Source organism: Lutjanus erythropterus, chromosome 7 (assembly GCF_056507025.1).
Source record: "Lutjanus erythropterus isolate fLutEry1 chromosome 7, fLutEry1.hap2, whole genome shotgun sequence".
Taxonomy (NCBI): domain Eukaryota; kingdom Metazoa; phylum Chordata; class Actinopteri; order Lutjaniformes; family Lutjanidae; genus Lutjanus; species Lutjanus erythropterus.
The window spans coordinates 36,144,784-36,166,755 of NC_139323.1; the positions used below are offsets into that span (position 1 = coordinate 36,144,784).

At 40.4% G+C, this 21,972-nt stretch overlaps 1 protein-coding gene across 1 annotated transcript; it reads right to left on the bottom strand.

Annotated features, from left to right (window-relative positions):
• Positions 1-1,767: 1,767 nt before the first annotated feature.
• Positions 1,768-21,337, bottom strand: zmat3 (zinc finger, matrin-type 3). Its single transcript, XM_084722311.1, has 6 exons — positions 21,214-21,337; positions 9,939-10,681; positions 9,440-9,580; positions 7,669-7,835; positions 7,238-7,341; positions 1,768-3,770 (listed from the first exon to the last, which is right to left on the bottom strand). The coding sequence occupies exons 1-6, from the start codon at positions 21,335-21,337 to the stop codon at positions 3,562-3,564; spliced, it is 1,488 nt and encodes a 495-aa protein (XP_084578437.1). The 3' UTR covers positions 1,768-3,561.
• Between the last annotated feature and the right edge of the window lie 635 nt (positions 21,338-21,972).

A 21,972-nucleotide genomic window follows, 5' to 3' on the forward strand; every position in this document is an offset into this window, starting at 1 on the left:
ATGCTAACTTCCGGGTTTGCCTACAAAAATGCGTCATCCCTGCAGTGCTCTATTGTCTTCTCTGAATGCATAACCATAATATCCAGCATTAAAGGCACACTACACACTTTTAGTCATTTCAAGCATGACTGTATAACTCCGAATGCCTTGTGACTGCACTGTGTTCAGCTGAGCACCACTGAGCTGGAACAGAAAATCAAGTAAACAGAAACAGAAAATCAAATTTGATTCCTATTACATAACTGATCCTTTCAGGATGGGCTTAACACTGAAAAACAGCTGAGCCGGGTCACACAGGGTAAAACAACAACAACAAAAATCTGTCTGCAAATCCAGACAAAACCCACGTCACTCTTCTGCAGCTGCTCCACACTGCAGTAAAAAACCTGGTTACATCCCCTCTGGGAATCAAGATTGATTGAGAGAATTAAATGATATGTCAAACAACCAGAAACACCCACGAGCTCTATCTGCACATGATCATTTGCCATTTGCAAACTAATTAGGAGTTTGGAGTTAAATGCTTTCGGCAGCAGGCATCGCCATGAGTTTCCAACGTGTTTGCAGATTTCCTCCTCACAGTGCCGGTTTGGCTGTATTATCAAGACAAAGGTTCAGCTTGTACCCTGCCTCAAAAGAAGCTTGTCGTCCGCCAGCACAGTCAGAATGATGACTAACAGCTTTTAGCTACAGACGGATGGTACCAGAGTTACTTTACCAATGAACAAGGGCATCACCCACAGTGGTATGGAGGGCCTACAGTAAAATCCACACACAAACATACAGTGCTGATGGCTAGACATTCAGTCAGTGCACACTTTGTACAAGATTCCTGATAATTATTAAATAGATTATGAGTATTTACAATATATGCTAGGCTAACATTAACCAAATCAATAGTATTCATGTATCTCATACTATATTTACATCTATAATGTAATTTTAGAATATTTACATAATATTTTTGTGGATTTAATACAAGAAGAGAGGTGACAGAATATAGAAAAATCCAATACTGAAGATTGGTTTCCACTATATTTTCAAAATGGCTACCCAAAGCTTATTCTTTAGCCTAATTCTCACTAAAGGCACAAACAAGGCTCGCCAGTGTGTAGCCTCCAGCCTGATACACACCAAAGGATCGCTAAGAGGTCAGCTAAGGCTAGCGGATTCACTGTTTCTACCACATGATGTTGTTTGTTGTGCTTTGTTTCTTAAATTAGCGAATAGTGCTTTGGATTTTATTTACCTGTTTTAGGTTATAAAGATGGTGAATTTGCTCTTTTGTGTCTTGTGTGGCTCTGTGGTCACTAAGTGGCCCTGAAGTCCCTGCTGTTGGGCCTGTAAAAAAATACCTGTAGGGCTGAAAAACAAGTCTCAAAGTAAAACTTTGTCCTCAGTGATGATTGTTTTCCCAAGGACAAGACTTCTTCTGATCTCAAGTGTTTGCTTCTATGCTTCTCTCCCTCTTCAAATCATCTAGTTTCCATATTTTGCATTTTCTCTTTTTGAAGTCTGAAGTTTGTATGAGCTACTTATCCATAGTCAGTGTATAACCTACATTAGATGGTAGGCATCCCCTCCAAGTTAACACTGGGATTCCAAAATAAGGTAAATTTTCAAAAATCATGAAAGTGGTGTTCATGCTTCCCCTAAAACGGTCCACATAAATTTAGATAATGAATCCTAAAGTCACCACAAGTCATCTACTTTTTTAAAGCAACTACAAGGAACCTCCCAGCAACTGTTGTTGACTTTGGAGGCCCCCTGTGGATAAAAGTGGTAGTGTTTTCACTGCAATAACCAACAAAATAAAATTATTTAAATAAAAATGTCTTCTAGCTTCTTTTTAACTGGTTGCTACTCACTGTAAGTCCTCAAACAGAATCCAACCCAGTGACAGGCATTAAGAATAACTTTACTGGAATAGCCGATCTTCTCACAGATGGTCTCGTTAACTTATGTAGGTCATATAGAGGCATCAGTAATAAACTGTGATGGATTCACAACCAGTTAAAACCTCCTTGTAGTGGCTTTAAAGTATCAGAGCAACAAGGATTGGGTTCACTAGTTTGGATAATAGGTAAGTGACTTGGGTGCTTTTGCTTGGCAGATTTGTCATGCTGACTCACTTCACTTTTACCTCTGTGTAATAAAGTAAAATCCTTGTGACTTTGACTGACATTGCTCTTAATTAAATATGAGTAAGCTTCCTCTCATTTGGTGAGATCATTGCCCAGATTTTAGCTTTTTTCCCTCTCACGTCCATTCATCCTTGCATCCTTGCACTTCATCTTCTTCTATTGTCAGTTTTCATCACTAGATGTTGCGGCTAATGCTACACATAAATAACATCAAATAGTCCTGCAGGCTATATCTTCCTTTTGTTTTTGTTTTTTGTTAGAATGGCTAAAAATATGGATGATTTACAGGAAAATATTTAAACAGCGGAACACTGGGAGAGAAGGAAAAAATATGTGAGAATCCCCGGAAAAATGGGAGGGTCAACAGGTATGTAATGTAGTACTGTGAATGGGGGAATCAGCAGCAAAACATGTGTTAGCCACCTAAAAGAGTCAATATCACACAAATAACTAACCAATCAAGGCAGAAGGAGGTGAACAATTCCTCTGTTCTGCAGGGTTAGGAGTCTGGTGGCTTTGGAGAGAGTCATATTTGGCTTATATTACAGCAGTTTCCTTTTGGAAAAGGATTTGTGACAGTAAAGCAAATCAGTGAAAACACTGAAAACTGATATCGACTTTTTTAGGAAGTTGCTGTTTTGCTTCTGACCCTGTCCACAACAGTGAATTGTTTAGTTTTCTACATGGATATTTCTCCTTCAAACAAGGGGGTGCTGACCCCCATCTACTGTAGGTAATATACTGACTATGGATAAGAACCTCATGCAAATACACTTCAAACAATCAGAACTATCCCTTTAATGTTTGAACCCTCTGCAGCTCTTAGTCTTTTGTCTGTCATGTTGGCTCTCTGTGCACCACTGGTCCTCTCAACGTAGCCTAAACAAGCTCAAGATTTACTTGCAATTCATTTGCATTTACCTGAATCCTGAGTCAGAATGCAGCCCACTCAAAGCCTTGGAGGAGCATTGACCAGAAAACAGAATAACAAAAGGTGGTGGGTGAAAATGTCATCTGATTCAGAGCCTAAAAACAGACTTTTTTACTTTTTGACTTGTATGTAAAAAATGCATCTTTTACTCCAATGCAGGGCTCCTGTTCTCTGCAGACATGTTGCAGCCTGCTTCACTGTACAGAGTGAATTTTAAGAGTAAAACCCACATCAAATAAATCCATCAAATCCAATTATAGCTTAGAGCATTATGTCAAATATGAGGATTTAAGTGTTTGATCCTTATATCAAATGAATTGCAACAAGATCTTGAGGCCATTAGGGATAATCCCTTCACTAAATATGCCCCTCAAACACGGACCAGTATTCTCTCCCCTGCACTTTGGTCTTACAGTGTCTCTCCACCAATTTTGTCCCACTCTAATCTCTGTCTGTCCTCTTCCCCGCCCTCCCATCTCGTGTCTCTTAGCTGTAGCCGAGGTTCTCCATCTCGTGTCGGTATCTTAGCTCTGACACTTTTGCTTTGTGCTGCTTGCTCTCCAGATGCTGCCTGAAGTCCGTCTCCTGCTCGGCTCCGCAGTTGCACATGGAGCAGTAGAACTGTCCGCTGGGAGTCACGCACATGGCCAAGTCCCTGGGGATGCGCTGCCTTGGTCTGGGGTTGTAGTACGGCCCTGGAGGGAGGAAGAGATGACAGGAGAGAAAAGTTAGTTGTGGCAACATATTGCTTGCAGACTGCAAACACTTCTTCTATCCCTCTCATTCCAACTGTATAGGAGATTCATGGATGTATTATAGACACAACACCAGACGCAAAGATGGTGCCAATTTAGTCCAATGAGAGTTGCCAAAAAAGTTTTGTAGCTTGCAAGTTTACTTCCAGGGTATGCAGCCCACAAAATATGTGCAATAGTGTTTCTCTTGTTGGTCCCACCTGCAAGTTCCTGCTCTGTCAATTGACGACAGAGATTTTTAAAGGAGGAATCTGTAATAAATATACTGTAATTGATCATAAAATGACCATAATATACCATCAAGGGAAACAACTTGCTTTAACCATAGATTGTATACTAAAGATTCAACCCATTTAATACTGTTTGTAGCTCAAACTCGCCATTTGGACTGCTGTATTTATTTTTGGATGCTACACATTGGTTCTTTTAAATAGCTTTTCTCAGTGCTAGAAATGCTTTACAAATATAGAACTTCCATGGATCAAAAATTCATAATATTAAGTGTCATAACTGACCTTGTTTAGAGTTGAAGGTGTTGCGTTAACATTTTTATAATGGCAGCTTATCTCACAGTCTTAAAGTCATATGAAACAGAGAAGAGCAGTTTTTTTTTGGCATTTTTAACCAGGCTAGCATCATGGCTCTATGGATGACACTGTTAAAATATGGTCTAAACTAAGATGATGGACATGGTAAACATTATACCTGATTCACATCAGGATGTATTGAGCACGTTAGGATGCTAATGCTAACACTGCTGTGCCTAGGTGCAGCCTCACACAGCTGCTGGCATGGCTAAGGTAGCATGTATTTTAGTCATCTGGGATTACAACTAGGTGGATCACTTGAAAAAGAGTATTGCTTGTTTCTGTGTGTGTTAACACAGCAGAAAATGAGGAGATAGGGTGAGAGATAAAAAAGACAGCGAGAAGACAACCGCAGGAGAGAGTGCAGCTATTTTGGGGTTTGTCCATCAAGAAAACTGATTAAATCAGCAGAATGTTGTGGTGTGTGTCTGTGTGTGTGTGTGTGTGTGTGTGTGTGTGTGTGTGTGTGTGTGTGTGTGTGTGTGTGTGTGTGTGTTCATGAGAAAGAGAGAGTGGGAGAGGAAGGGAACTGGCTCTGCTGTATGATCTATCCTGCTTTTTCTTGAGCTGAGGTGCTACTGTTTTTGTCAGTGGAAAGTCAGAGATAGCGAAAGACGGCAAGAAAGAGATAGTTGTTTGACGTCAACAGAAAGTCTGACGTTACCTACACTGTATCTGTTTTCACACACACACACACAAAGGAGAAGGCAGACACTCATACAAACACATAGAAAACTTGGGAAAGTTAAGAGAAGCTTTCAACCATGGAACCACGGTGACGTCAGTGATCCATTGGTCCCTTTCTTCCCCTTTTTCAATTCTTGAAAAATAAAAATTTCTAATTTTTTTCATGGTGGAATGCTCAGAAGGAATTGAGGAGTCTCACAGCCTCCTCAGGAAAGAAGCTGTTCTAAAATCTGGTGGTATGGCAGTGGATATTTCTGTATCTCTTGCCAGACTGCAGCTGGATGAACAGGCTGTGTCTGGGGTGGGTATTGAACATTATGATGCAATTTTAGCATATGGATCTTTAGAAAGACATAATTGACGAAAAGTAGGGAAAAGTTCTTAACTATAAGTTTATGAGACGTTTTATGGGATCTGTGATAACTAGGGGTCAAGGCTCAGAAAATGTGAAAAGTAAAATCAAATAACGTGTTATTGGTGAGAAAGTTCAAATATATACAAGATTATTTCTTTGATTTTCTGCACAGCATCAGCTGTCATTAAAGCGAAGAAATGCTGCCCTCAAAGGTTGTTGAAAATCAGCTGCAGCAGGTGCAGAACACACACGTGCCACTAATGTAAAGCTACCTGACTAGCTAAGTCAAAATGCTGAACCAAATTTCAGGGGCTCAAAAAAGAAAAGCCAGGGTACACAGAGAAAAGGAAGAGGAAAGGAACAGAGAGGCACATTTAAACAAATTTCTGCCCAAAAGAAAACAAGGTAGTGAAGTGTCAGGTGAAGCTGAACACGACTGACATTTGGATTGGTAAAACATTACAGCAAAATAATGAGAAAATAAGAAGTCATGGGCAAAGGGTGGGGTCTCTACAGATGCAGGCACTACCACACACTTTGTGACTGAGAAGGATTATGCATTGTTTTTTGAGAAAATCCTCCTTAGTTTTCCTTTAATATTTAAATAGCAGTACCACGTTTACTTAACTATGTAAAGAAAACAAATATGTTGCATATAAAGCTATTGTACTGCAACCTACGTGTGCTGCTGTGTGTGGGTGTGAATGAGTGGCCCAGTTTAGAAAATTTTGTCTCCTCGTCAATTATTCCTAATGGCTGGTCTGAAAACAATGTGATTACTGGTAGAGCGCTTCAAAAAGCCAATTAAGCATCAAATAAAAGCTTAGTTTGTCATATTACCCATTAAAAAGTTTGTTTTTTATATATATATAAAAACTTATGTGATAATCTACTCTTAGCAATGGAATCTCTAGTGTTTTTTAGTGTTCTTTTAAGCCAGCTGCAGCAGTTTACTTCACTGACATCAGAGGATGGAAGAACTAATGATTTTCTTTCCTCCCCCAGGCTGTTGGAGCGCTGGACAGCAAAACTGACTTCCCAGCACAGTATATATACACATATGTGCCGAAGACGTTATGGATTACATCACATTTTATGCTGAGAAAATAAACTCTGAGCCACTAACAGGCCAAATATTTGTGCAGCTGCTCACCAAGCCGCACAGATTTAGAATGGACTATTGCAGTCTGTAGATGCCAGTGCAAAGAAGGTACTGGATTATCAACAATTTCTTTGAAGGTACGCCAAAGAAATAATCAGTACCGCCAGGAACAAAGAAATAGCTGACTGCTGATTGTTTCCCTAACCTTTAACCTGTGTGTGGTCAGACCGGTAATATTTTCTGTAGCTATGATTGCTAAAAGAGGCTACTTCAGCTGTTAACAGTAGCTTGTTAGCATAGCTGATACGAGACAGTTTGTTGTTTCACTAGTAAACCACACAAATGGGTTGGGTTAATGTGTTGCATCTAGATCAGTGAGTGTCTCTGTGATTTTAAAAATCCAGTAAAATTCACAGGGATCTATTGGCAGAATATGTCAGAAATTGAATATAATATTCATAAGTATGTTTTAATTAGTGTATAATCACCTGAAAATCACAATCTTTGATTTTCTGTTACCTTAGAATGAGTCGTACTGAGAGTGTGAGTCCTCTTCCATATACTTTTGCAGGTTTTGCAGCCACTATAGGTTCTCCTTCACACTACCAGCTGCCACTAAATCCTACACACTGGTCCTGCAAGTCTCTTGTTTATATATTTTTTTTAAATATGTTACCTGGCATGGAAGCAGGTAGCTGCGGGCTGCGGCGGTTTTTCACCAATCTGTACTCACTGCCGTCTTTCCTGTTTCTTCTTGGGGTTGCCTCATTGCTGCCCTCCCTGAAACAGGCAGAACAAGAGTCAAATTTACATAAATAACCGAAAAGATTAGTAAAGCACAAGTTTAGCTTAGCTTAGTCATTAATTAACAAAGCCAAAATCAGTTTCTTTAAGTTAGATAATTGTTCCTCAGATTACTACTTTATTTTTAGGATGAAGTCAAACCAGTATACCTTACTGGAGGAATGGCTAAAAAAGGCCAAATCTCAATCATGACTTCAGCTGTAGCTTCCAGGAGATTTACAAAACACATGCAGAATCCCACACAATGCAAAATAAAGACGAGGCCTTTGTTTTGCTGCAAAATGTTCCTAAACTTAAACCCACATGTTAATGGAGTTCTGTTGGGCCTCAGCGAGCCGTAGTTTCTTGGCGTGGTTCTTGCCCTGGTAGTGGGCCTGTGCAACTGCCGGTGAACTGAAGGAGGCGTCACACAGCTTACAATAGTCATTCTCTGTGGCCAAGATGACCCGGGTCGCCCCTTTATACAACGCCTGCAGACACAGGACAAAGCAGCGCAGTGTTTGCCATGAGAGGAGTTAGGGAGTAAACAGTGAGAAGAGAAGACAGAGATTTTTAAGTCCGGTGGGGAGAAGAAAACAATTTCTTGCACAACTTCTTAACTGGAAAATATGCACAGATGAAAGTTATTAAGTCATGAAAGAAATCACATCTTTGTTTATGAGTCCAAAATATTCATATTATTAATTTAACATATTTAGAAGATTATGAAAACAGACACAAGTTATGTTGCCTATAATTTTACACTTTTAAGGCTTATTACATAATATTATTCAGGTGCAAAAAAGACAACTGCAGGTATAAAACTTTCTATCTATTCTACATTTAATAATTTTGGCAGATTTGTTGTTTTTTATTATCTAAGTTATTACTTTATTATTATTCTATAAAATAACTGAATTTTGAGGGGCTGTGAAAATATAACATTATCTGTATTTCCACTGCAGTGATGGACTCTGCTTTCTTTTTTCATATTTCTGCTTTGTTTTTCCACCACAGATAATACTCCATCACCCTCAGCTGGTCGTCATGGCGATGGTATTTCAGTATTTGGGAAACAACACACACGCGCACGGGTGCTTTTATCTTGAGAAGCTGCAGTCTTTCTTCACTGACAAACTGTAGCCAACACTGTACATTTACTGCCAGGTTGACAACTTCTCTGCGCACCAATGAAGAAAAAAATTGTAGTTGCTATTGATGGTTGCTTAGCTGTTTAAAAATGTCACATGTCCAGCAATTACAGAGCAAGAGTGTTTCTAGCTTGCTGACAAATGTGAAGTCCAATATTACGACACAACACACGTTATGATACGACGCAATATACTTTATTGTCCCAATGGGAAAACTTATTTTGCACTCAAATACTGCACACATATGCCTGCCTCCATAGTAGTAATAGTAAAAGGCAAAAAAACTGTCAATATTTTTCTCTCTTTTACCTCTACTTTTGGTCTGCACCAACTTCTGAGGCTCTTTATCAACTAAATGTTCCACTACATTCACCAGCTAGTTACTAACTTTGTCTGCTGTTTGGTGCTGAGCAGGTCGTGTGGAGTGGGTTTACAGAACCTTTTTACTGTAAACAGTTACCAGTAGCCAAAAGGGACACTATGAGAGCAGTGAATCAAAACAGTAAACAAGCTGAAATTCACTCTAAAGCTCTTTAAAGCTGAGGGAAGCTGCATCATTTAATTTAATTGTACCCCCTAATAGTAATTAAACATGCTGTCCATTATCATTTAATTTCTCTTATGGTGCTTCTGATCTTTCATAAACTATGTCCAGTTGTAGAGAATGTGGTTTTTCCAGCTTTTAATTTGACCTAAGTCTTCATGGCACTGAGTAAAAAACATTTGAGCCACAGGAAGACAGTAAATTCTTCAGTGGTGAGTGGATGATGTGAATTTTCTCTGCTCAAATAAAGCAGCGTGATTCTGCAGTTCCCTACCACCTCCTCCGAGGGAATCGACCTCTATAAGCAGATTGGCCACTTCAGCAGCAGAACACCCACCTACTCAAGTGAAACTGTCACATTTAGGTAGGTTGGTGCTGAGTAGCTAAGTTTGGATCTGACCTGCCTGCCTGCGTCACTGTCGTTGGATCCTGAGCTGAGGGATGTCTGGCCGGCCGTCTCGAGGACTTCTGGGATCCTGATGGCTGGAGGCTGCTGACTGCCAGCGTAGAAATTTCTTAACTTTTTACTGTGGTTCTTCCCCTAAAAAGACAGAAAGGGATACAGAAATGTGTATAAATACATGTATCTTACAGTTTTTTTTAATTGCTAACAAACATTGGACAATACTGAAGCCACTTTTTGAAAACTCTTCATACAGTCTGCATTACCAGCATGCATCTTGGCCAAACAGTAAATCTCACCTCCAAAACTCACCTACACATTACTGTCAGACATGGGCAGATGCAGTGGCAAGCGCTCACACTTTTCCACGTGGACCGCTGTTTTGCTGACAGTTTGAAGAGTTTTAATAACGTGACTTCAGTTTTGATGAATGCATGTTAGCAATCCCAAACATTTTACATTATTTGTAGATGTCTGAATGTATTTTTCAGCTGACCTGGTAGTGAGCCTGTGCCTGCTGAGCAGAGTTGAGGGTAACGTTGCAGAGTTTACAGTACAGCGGTTTACACAGTTCCCCCAGGCCCAGGGAGTCCTCCTGCTCCTCCATGCCGAGCGGAGAGCCCTCATCCTGGGGCTGCTCGCTGGCCGGGGCTGCCTGACCTGGGAGAGGACCAGGGAGGGGGCAGGACACCGGGGCAGGGATGAGGGCCGGTCCTGGGGGCCTTGGGGGCATCTGAGAAGGGTCTGGGCTCGGAGCAGGAGGGGAGGACAGCGGGCTGGGAGGGAGGGGGAATCGGCCAGCTGCAGGCGCCACCACAGGTGGGGGCACCAGTGAATGCGCTGGGTTCAGAGGCGGAGGCCCCAGTGGTTGTGTGAGGTCCATGGTTGGAGGCACTATTGCTTGTGTGTGATCTACAGGTGGGGGCCCCAAGGTGTGTGCCATTGGTGGGAGCCTCAGTGGCTGAGCTGGGGCCATTGGAGGGGGGCCTAAGCTGTGTGGTGGGGTAATCGGAGGAGGCCTTAAGGTGTGAGCTGCAGTTATGGGAGGGGGCCCTAGAGTCTGCGTGGGAACCATAGTTGGAGGTCCAATTGCCTGAGCAGGGGCCATGGGTGGGGGGCCGAGAGGCTGCGTAGGCGCCATTGGTGGAGGTCCCAGCTGGTGCAGAGAATCCATGTGTTGGAAAGGCTGCTGGGGGTGGCTGAAGAGACTCAAAGGGGGCTTCAACATGGTCTCTGGGCCTGTTGAGATCAGAAGAGTTAAACATTACTGTCAGTCATGGACAGATGCAGTGGCAAGCGCTCGAGTTATATGGGATTTTTGAGACTGATGCAACACTGATAGGATGGCCAACACCTGCCAGCCTTAACTGGAAAACCACAGCCCACATCATTTAGCCTTATCAAGTCCAATTTCAAATTTGATTCAATAACAGAGGAAATTAATATTTTACAAATGTTTTTTTAAGGGTGGGCTTTGTTAGTTAGGCTGTTAGGGTGAGTATTTCTTTCTCTTAGTACTCTTCACTGACTGTGAATAAATGGTACTCTCTATTTCTCTCTCTGTCTTTTACTCAGTGGGAAGGACAAGGTGCGAGCACAGATCTATTCAGGGTACCTGGACACAGCGGCCTGCTGTGTATAATTTAAATTTTAAATTATACACAGCACATACAGTAATTTAATCTGTGCAGTAATTTGAAAAGCATTTCAAACAGCTGCACTGCATTTTCTAACAGGAAATAAATAGTGAAGCTTTCTTTTTCATTACATTATGTTCATGTAATAAATATACAAATGCCATTTAGATTATGATCTGCATGAAAAATAAAGAAAAAAAAAATCATCCACCTGTGGTGACCAATTTAACCCAGACAGATATGATAACTCTAAGAGTTTTCCACTCCATTACAAGTCAATTCAGCTGCCTTGATGAAGAAATTAATGTTAATTCAGACAGATGACTGCAATAATACATGAATGAATAATATATTCAATTTCCATTCATGCTGTTTCTGCATTTGCACAATATTGCTCTTTATAATGCAAGCCATCCTCTGCTTTTAGGTCTTAATGGCTTTTAACACTTGTATGAGTTTGAGTACTACTGTTTTCATGCAAAAATAGAACCTGTAAGTTTTTAGAGATGCCATGCGGGTTGGTTAGCCCAGACTCAAATATCTCAAAAACTATTATATGGATAAAATATAAACATTAAAACAATGAAGCTTGATAAGTAATCATCAGTAATATTGATATAATGGCTAAGTTGGTAACTAAAGGCAATAGTCTTTTAAGTTAAGAAAACTATATCACTTTACTGTAATGCAGCCTTTAAAACCAGGAAAAGACAACATGCCAAAGACACCATGATATAACAATATCCAAAATCTCAGACAATATCAATATCCATGCAATATCAATATATTGCCCAGCCCTAGGATGAACAGTGAAAAAACATTACAATTGTACAGAATACACTGAGGTGGACATGGGTGTGACCGCTTCTGGTAAAATTGTCTTCAAGCAAGGAATCAAGAAAAATAAATATTGAGTCAGTATATTAAAAAAAACAAAACACTGAAATATGTAAATATCCTCCTGACTGACAGACAGAACAAAAACACTGTACTGTAAGCAGAATACGATGACGATGCTTCAGATGCTGCAGACTTAAGTGGATATCGTCTATTTAAAGCTCATCAAGCGAACATCGAAAAGGAACTTGGTGAAAATCCAATGACAGATGTACAGTGACACTACTGTAAGAGAAGGCATGTATTTCTTGGAGCCCCGAGGCGGGAGAGCTGTATAGAGACGGGCGAATGGAAACATGTTCTCGGACAGAGGAGCTTCACACTCCAGTGGGCATCAGAAAGATTAGGCTGAGCCTGCAGCGCCTGCAGTCATGCATACGGGACGTTATATACATACACATACATGTGCACACACGCACACACACAAACACAGAGACAATAACAATACAATCCACAAGCTTCTCTGATCAGAAGAGATCACAGCCTGAAGTGTGACTGCTGGAACAGGCTGATATATATATAGAGAGAGTGCGTGTGTGCGTGCGTGCGTGCGTGCGTGCGTGCGTGCGTGCGTGTGTGCGTGCGTGCGTGTGTGTGTGTGTGCGTGCGTGTGTGTGTGTGTGTGTGTGCGTGCGTGTGTGTGTGTGTGCGTGTGTGTGTACGTGCTGATTTGTGTGTTCCTTTGTGCTGCTCGACACTCCACTCAATTCAACTCGACACAGAAATAAAGATGCTAACTGCAACCATAAAGGGTTCTTCAGCTTGTCCCCCCAAAAAACAATTTTGGCTCCAGGTACAAACTTTTATTAAGGTTCCACTTGGAACCCTGTCAGAGAGCCCAACATAAAGGTTAAACCTAGAAGCATCTGTGAATCTGTGAAAGCTTTCACCCAGAAAAAATGATCTATAGGAGAACCCTTCTGTGATGCAATGACTCCACTCAGTTCTATCTAGAATCTTTACTTTAATCTCTTCTGATAAACCTTTTATATTCCAGTGCTTTTATTTAGAACCCACCAAGAATCAAACATTGTGGTAGATTACGGCACAAAGAACCCTTGAATAAAGAGTTCTTCAAGGAATTCAACAACCATCTCTTTGGATTCTGCCCAGAATCTTTCCATCTTTACAGAGATCCCATCCACGTTTTTCTACCAAGAACATTTTATATTCCAAGGGTTTTATCTAGAACCCACCCAAGAGGGTTCTAAGTTTTATCTAGAATTCACTCAGGCAGTACTACTGAGAACCCTTTTATATTATGGTACAAAGAACACTCAACTACAGAGTTCCTTACAGAATTCAACAAACCTCACTGGGGTTCTGTCCCAAATCTTTCCACCCTCTAAAGGTGCTAACAAGAACCTGCCCAAGGGTTCTACCAAGAACCCTTTTATGTATTATAGTACAAAGAACATTTGACAAAAACTCTTTATACTAAAAAAGGGTTCTTTGGATGAAAAAGGTTCTTAATGGAAACCTTTGTCTTACAAACATCTCTTGACAAACCCTTTCTTCAAACAAGGGGTTCTTCAGATGGAAATGGTTCTGGGCCCCTCAGGAAGAACCCTCATTTCTAAGAGTGTAATGCTCCATTTTGTGTGTGTGTGTGTGTGTGTGTGTGTGTGTGTGTGTGTGTGTGTGTGTGTGTGTGTGTATTAACGACATATATTGTCAGGTCACTAACAGGCCAACAGCTGTGTCAAACTCACTGTGCTGGAAGCTTTTATCCGGAATCCAATTGGACGCCCAGTGGCACTGATTCATGGACCCAAAATAACACCCCGGAGTGTTTGTGTTTCCGACTGCTGCTTGCTGTCAGCCTGTCTGTCTCGTCAGTCCTGCTGCCTGTCTGTCACCTGGCCCGGCTGACCTCAGGAGAAAGGTATGCTAGAGAGGAGGCCCTGACCTTTCTATAGTCCTGTCAACTGCAAGACGAGACCGTGGAAGATTCAGCAGTGCTGTATGAGTCGCCTATAGATTAATAAAGTCACATTACACAGCGGTTGCATTTAAGTTAATATCAGTCTTGCTACTCATTGGCATTGTGAATGATGTGAGTGTCATATCGTGACTGTAAGCATTTGCTGTTTTTGGGGAACATCCGGAGCAGTGATTTGTAATAAACGGCAGATGAAGTGGGATGATATTGGTCATTATGAGTGGAGGGAAAGCAGCCACAACAGAACCTCAAGCTTCATTAAAGCTTATTCTCTGGGTTTTTGCAAATGGAAACTCAGCTGTTAGTGAAAAGCAGAGGATAGAGAGTTGATGCCCTCCCCTCCCCTCCCCTCAACTGTCATTTGTAGCAATGCCATCGTGCAGAGAAACCTATGTCACGTGGGAGGGCGGCTCCAGAGCGGCTTGGGAAATACCCAGCGAGCACTAACTGGGATTTCATTGATTTCTAGTTGAAAACTGATTGATATATTGTCTGAACATGTAAGACCTCTTGTCACCCTCTTTTCAAATGGCTAAAATGCGGTTACAACATCAACGTGTCACAAAATACAATTTTTTTTTTATCATTTTGATAATTTGTTAAGTTGTAGGTTGAAAGAGAGACAATGTAGATTAGTGTGAAGGTATTTCTCCAAAGTCATATTTGACTGGTAAGTGAAAACTGGTCTACATGAAGAAAATTTATATGCACATATATATACAGGACCTGGGTTCTGTTTTGGGATTAATAAATGAAATTATGTGGTATCAGACTGGTGCATGGACTCACCTACTCACTGGTGCCGATACCAGCATTTTAGTCAGTATCGAAGACATTTTCCAGTGATCTTACTGGTAATGGTCTCAGAACAACCCCTATGCTAATGATTAAGTACTGGATAGCTATAGACTGACATAAAGACCTCAAATAAATAAATACATAAAAACAATAAAGCACCCACCATTCAAAATACATTTTAAAGAAAAAGAAGTCAAAGCCACACTTAAAGTCCATTGCTGAACATCAGAGCGATGACAGCTTCAACACCAAACATGGAGACAAAATTGGAAAAATGTGGTTTTAACGTTACAATAAACATGCAAAATTAAAATATTACAGTAATCTTAGAGGAGACTGTCCTTCGTGGTTTGTTTCACTGGCGCTGTTGAATCAGACACATCCTCCTCCTGCTCAACAATCATCACTAACACCAATCACACACTGAACATCATCAAGCTCAACAGCAGCCACCTCATGACAACCCTTCACCTCTGATTGAGACAGTCTGCACAGCAGTCCTGAAACCTCACCGCAGCAGCATTTATGAGCCCAAAGGACGACTGACCCTTTTTTCTTATATAATGCATAAAGCAGTTCAGGGAGCACAATGCACCACCACACTATAAGTGACTATTTAACCTAATGTGCATTTACTGTACATCAGTTATAATGTAAAGTAGGCTTGAAGATGTTTCTGTTTTCCCAACAACACTGCCTCCCTACAAAGTATTTTCACTCTCCTGACCTGTTCTTCTCCAACTTATCCCACTGTCTCATGTACCTCATCATCATCATCATATCTCATATATCTCTGTGTCTGAAAAAAAAAAGGTGGCCAAACAAGGACCACATGAAACAATGGCTGATTTTGTTGAAGTGAAGATGTTCAGTCAATCTCAATCAGCAACATATTCTCCCAAATTAATGTAGCTGAACTAATTCTTTAAGAGTGATTTTTATCCATTCACTAGCATCACACTTGAGTCTTTATGTATTTCAGTCTTACTTTCTCTGCATGGAACTGACAGACCTCTTTCCCAACAATCCCAACTCAAAGCTTCACTCTTCTAAGCTCCATCATTAAAGTTAATTCTTAAAACATGGTCACTGACAGTAAACCTGTTTTTGTGTGTTTATATGCCAATAACTTCTTCTACATTCTGCTATTTTTAGTGCAATTACTTCCTCCCTCTCTAAGTGCGCTATAGAGAGAAGAGAGTAAATGAACAATATAAACAAGACAGATCTACAACTGCTGCATTTAACCAACTTTTGCCACTTAAATGTCCACAGTGTAATATTTACGGGGATTTATTGGCAAAGTATGACAGAAATGGAATATAATACTCACAAGTATGCTTTCAATTCTGTATAATCACATTTAAAAAATAACCATTGCATTTGTTTTACCTTAGAATGAGCTGTTTATATCTACAGAGGGCGTGGGTCCTCTGTCATGGAGGCTGCCATGTTGTACCGCCATGTTTGAGTGGCCCAGAATGGACAACCCAAACTAGGGGTAGGATTTTAAAAAAATCAGTTCTCTTCAGTATGGTGATTCTTATTTTTTGGTCTGTTAGCTTGATGCTAATAGGAATTCCCATTGGTGTGCTAATGGAAATTAGCATCATTATTGCAGTAATATCATCTTAACAAGTGGATCTGTTTTAATTTACATGCTTAACATAAAATGACATGTGTTCAGACTTTAAGGCATAAATTATCTCTGATCTGTGGAGACGCACTAATAGCTATTATTCTGCTTCAACACACCACACTGACCAACTACAGCAACCAAAATACAGCTACTGCCATTAGAGAACAAGTAAATGCAACACATTATTTTGATGAGCAGGAGCCGTTTACGTTCACTTCATCAAGTTTTTAATTTACTACTTTTATATGCAGTATAGCAATGATGCTGCTGAAATAAAACCCAAAGACCGACTGACATGTGACATGCATTGTTTTTACAAATTTGAATCATGACATACAGTGTCTTAAAGTGTACTGTTCAACTTTTCCCCATGGTCTAGTATTAAAAAAGCAAACACAATTTTTGCATCAAATCATAATATCAAATTGAGGTACCCTACCCCCATTTTACTCAAGTTTTTCTCCAGCACATTTGGAAGGGAAGGGTGAGGCAAAGTGTTTAATTTACAAGCTCACCTCTAGATGACACTAAATCCAACACACTAGTCCTTTAATAATAATTGAACTATTATTTCTGTTTTGTCCTTAATTTTTGTTAACACGTATTAAGCAGAGATCAATCTTCCAAACATTATACCCTGTGAAGATTGAGATATGCATTATGAGCAATGATTGAGTGAAATTGGGATAAATTATGACGCTCTTTTGATCACAGTTGAAGCATATATTGCTGTGATGGCCCATACTGACTAAATATCTTTATTCAGCCTGGGTGACAGCGTCGGAGAGCAAATTGTGCCCTTATTATCCAGGAGAAAACCCAGGAGCAGCCATAAAAACATTATTAGGTATGAGTGTGCAGATTACAAACAGTTATAAGTCAACGCTGCAGAAGCTGAAACCACCATTTCCCTCCTATTATCATACAAAACAGGATCCTCTCACAAGAACATCACAGCGGAGCAAACGTACAGCGTTTAATTATACCACTGCACATAATAAAGAGAAGACTTGTGCTGATTTTTGGATGAGGACAGAGGTCTGAGAGAGCCAAAATTGTGTTGTCTGTTCTTTCGCTTTGGCTGTTACCTTCAGTTATAAAGTGAATTAGATAGGTCAAGGGCAGTTTTGTCCTTATCCTCGGAGACCCAAATCCAAGTCCACAAAGTGTAGTCTACAGAGCTGCGGCACACATGCATGCTCACAGCAGTGGACCTTGCTGCAAAGTCAAAAAAAAAAACAAAAAAACAACAACTTTGTTTGCATTTGAGTTTTTGGAGAGGACACAATCAACTTTGCAAGTCAAAATCTGGCTGGTGTAAAAACAAGGCAGCAAGGAATCAGGAGACTGACAGGCCACTAATGTTCATCATATTTTTGGAGAGAGACTGTAGCTAAATTGAAACTATTCCAGAAGTTATTTATTAGCTCGTTTCACAGATTTTTTTTGGGCTCAACTCAAGATTTCTTGGTTTGCTGTAGCTGGTTTTGAACCAAGCCACAAAACCCTCCTGTCCTGAAGTCTGATCATCTCATGGCCTCCACTGAGAATCTCTAAATAGGCCAAGTGTTCATTTTCTCCAGAGTTTTTCTTGCCCATACTGTGTTGTGTCACATCAATTATGGAGCAATGAGAAGCACACGCCTCCTGAACTTATTCCTTCTGCTTCACTGGGCAGCGGACGAGCGCAGAAAGCAGCAAAGACCACATACGTCTTACTGTACCATTATAGTACAGCCTAGATTCCACTTTTATATCTCAGCCGCACTGAAGGGTTCAGTGTTATTCATAATAGTTAACATAAAGTGAGCTGTGTGTGACTCTTGAGCATTAGTTAACTTGCCAATGCAGTGGGCTGCTATTAAGGCTGCAACTAACGATTTTTTTCATTATTGATTAATCTGTCAATCATTTTCTCGATTTATTGATCACTTGTTTGGCCCTTAAAATACCAGACAACGGTGAAAAATGTTGATCAGTGTTTCCCAAAGCCCGAGGCAATGTCCTTAAATGTCTCGTTTTGTCCACAACCCAAAGATATTCAGGTTACCGTCATGGAGAAGCACAGAAACCAGAAACTATTCACATCTGAGAAGCTGAAATCTGAGAATTTGGACATTTTTAGGCTGCTGTTCATTTCACTAAGTCTCAATGTTGTGTTTAATATCGTCTTTTTAATCACAACTAAGTTACAGACATGTGGTACTGAAACAAAGACCCTTTTAGATTCTACAACAAGATTATCATCCATCACAATGTTTCATTGTGGACATCGTCTTATGCCAGTTTGGTAGACGTCCCCCAGCCCGAGCTCTCGCTGCTCTAACTATACTGATTAGTAATTATCTATGTATGTTGACATGTAGTTTTGTTGAATAATTGATTAATGATTGACTGCATTAAAAAAAAATCAGACATACTGACTTAAGACCATCACTTGTCCAACATCGTTCATTTCAGTTGACGAAAAGCTGGAATTGCCATTAAACTTAAACAGAAAAAGACAAGCAAATCCTCAGTTTTGATGGAGTGAAGAAAGCACATTTTTAATTTTGTGAAAGCTTAATATCACATGTTCTTAGTACCAAAGTACCGAAAACTGTAAAAGAAGGGAAGATATGAGTTCTCCTGCTGCTGCTGACCCTGATGAAGACATGTGTTGCTTAGGGCCGTGTATCGAACTTCGTATTGAAAAATGCCTTGTCATTAGACACCAAATTGCAATACCTAAGGCACAAATCTCATCAATGTCAGTGAGCCATTAAGCATGCAGCATGCTCGTACCAAGATCTAATAATGCTGATGATTGCCCTTCTAATGTTACAGATAACATCCACAGCCAGGGTTCATTGTTTTGGTTCGTTTTTTTACCACCAGGTATTTGAACACGTTGATGTGTGATATAATTTTCTTTTTGTTAAAATGGCTCTGGTATTGAAAAAAGTATCGTTCAGGAACCAGCGTCGAAGCCAAGGTATCGATAACGGTACTGATACAGAATATTTTTGAACAGCACCAAGCCCCCATGTTGCTCTCAATACATTTTGCCACGTCAAATAAAGGCATTCTCATTTTGAACTAACCCGACAGTGTGTCTTGGATTGGAGGTTTTGAAGTAAGACACACAGTATGCCTGAACAGAGCTGCAACAATTAACTGATTAATTGATTATTAATCAACTATTTTGATAACCTATTAATGCTTTTGAGTAATCTTTTAAAGACAAAATATCAAAATTTTCTCAGCTGTGAACATTTTCTGGCTTCTTTGCTCCTCTATGACAGTAAACTGATTATTTTTGGGTTGTGGACAAAACCAGACATTTGATGATGTCATCTTGAAACAGTGATAACAGCATCTGTATGTGATCAACAGAAAGAAATTTTACATTGTTGTCTTCATGATTTTTTTAATACAAGTATTGTATCAGATTTTATAATTCTGCTATAGTGACAGCTCTAATACAAAGTCTATCTGAATAACTTCCACTTTAATACTTTAATGACAGAGGCTGAGTGAAGCTGACAGTCATGGAGCCTCATGATCATGATACATGCTGACCTCAGGCCCCTCAAACCACCAGGAAAGCCAGTCACTGATTGATAATTGATTGTATATAAAGTCAGAAATAATGTCAAAAGCCCATCACTGGTCCCAAAATTCTTCATTTCAATGAAAGGTTGAAAAGTTTGATAAAAGGCTGGAAAATTCAATTAATAGTAATCTTAAACAGAAAAAAGGCAAGCAAATCCTTCACCTTTATTACCAAACATGGTTGTCAAAAGTATTTTTCAGTACCGTATGTTTTAACACTATGCAACACTAACATTTGAGAGTATGGAAAATACCAAAGCTATAAAAAAAACGAGAGGATCAAAGTGCTGACAATGACGCTGCTCTCAATGGCCCTAATGAAGACCTGTTTTTGAAATGCTTTGGTCATTTTAAATATATATTGCCACATAAAATAAAGGCATTTCAATTTTGCACAAACCCTTCATTGTGCCTTGTTTTTGAAGGAGACTTGCATTTTAGATTTCTTTTGACACCCATGCAATGAGCCCTTAAGCAGAGTGTACCTGAAGTATCCAAAAAGCCCATATGTGATCAAAAGACAGACCCAGCAGTCGATCTGTATTGTCTTCATTAAAAATAAAAAAGTTAAAAATTCTGGTGAGTCAACCAGATTAACTTCCTCAAACTTCGGTCTAATACTTTAATGCAGTCTGTGCAATTTTACCTTGACAGAGGCTGAGTGAAGATGACAGTCATGGAGACACATCATCATGACACATGCTGACCTCAGGTCCCTTAAACCAACAGAAAAGCCAGTTTTGGCAGCCACCGTGCAGGTGCAGTGAAGGAACACTTACTGTGTAATAGCCTCATGCCACCATCAGCTGTACAGATCATGCAATGTAAAAGCTAGGAGTGAAGGGAGCAGCAAGGATTCAGTTTCTGGGCAATTTCTCCACTTGTCCTGACAAACAGAGCTCTTGGTTGACCGCCATACTCGAGAGATGAAAGTGAACATTGCATTGAGGCTCTACGCTGTTTCAAATTGCAGGCAGACAGATCAAACCTGGAGTCTCTCTGGACAATCTCTCTCCCTCGACAACCTCAGATTTTGCATCGCAGCATCCATAAGCTGAACAGAATGACGGCTGGTGCACCCCTCTACATGACATGAGGATGATGACAGCAGCAGCAGCAGCACCAGGGCAACCGGCTTCAACATCCACCTTCCTCTACTCTGTACCATCTGCAAATGTCTCCAGTTAGATTTTCTCCATCCTTTCCCTGCACATTAGCGCATAAAACCGCTGGCAGTCAGAGGGGAGATCCTCCCTCCTCTTACCTGGCAATCGGGCAAGATAATGGCTGCTGTCACCGTAGCTGACAGGCGGCGAAGTGTAATTTCTGCAGTATTCTGCACTCTGGTAGTACGCTGCATCCCCGTTCTTCAGCTGCAGCGCCATCATCGCAGTCACATCCCTTTGCCAACTTCTTCTCTCCAAAAAACCGGGCGGCCAGGCAGGATGACAGTCGCTACCACACGCTCAGATACCGTGGCTTTCACCGGAGGGGAGATCTCTGGAGAGGAGCGAACACCACGAAGGGACTGTCAGCGATGATACGTGTTAAACCACAACATTTAAACACATTTCGTTTGTGTTTTCATATTGACTGTCGACAAAAAATGCTCCCATAAGCAAAACTAGATTTTTCAAGACATAAAGCGTGCCGATGTTCCTCCAGCCTCCCCCTCCTGCTTGGTACAGTCCATTTCCGATGCCACCGCTGCTGATTTGCATGGGTGGCAATCATGACACATTGTATAAATATGTTACACCTCTGTGGTACGCTGAGTTCACCCATGAGGCTATTTATGAGTCTCAGACCTGCTGGGAAAACAGTCGGGCCGACGTTGCCATGAAAATGTTGATAATATATGTGCAAATTAAATAAAGTACTACTACAGCCAGGATGGAATTTAGCCTCAATAGGTAACAACAACAACAACATACTACTAGTAATAATAATTGTTATTATTATTGCATTTTATGTTTTACTTTTTTCATTTTCCCCTATCTTTTCTCCAATTTGCTGACCCCCT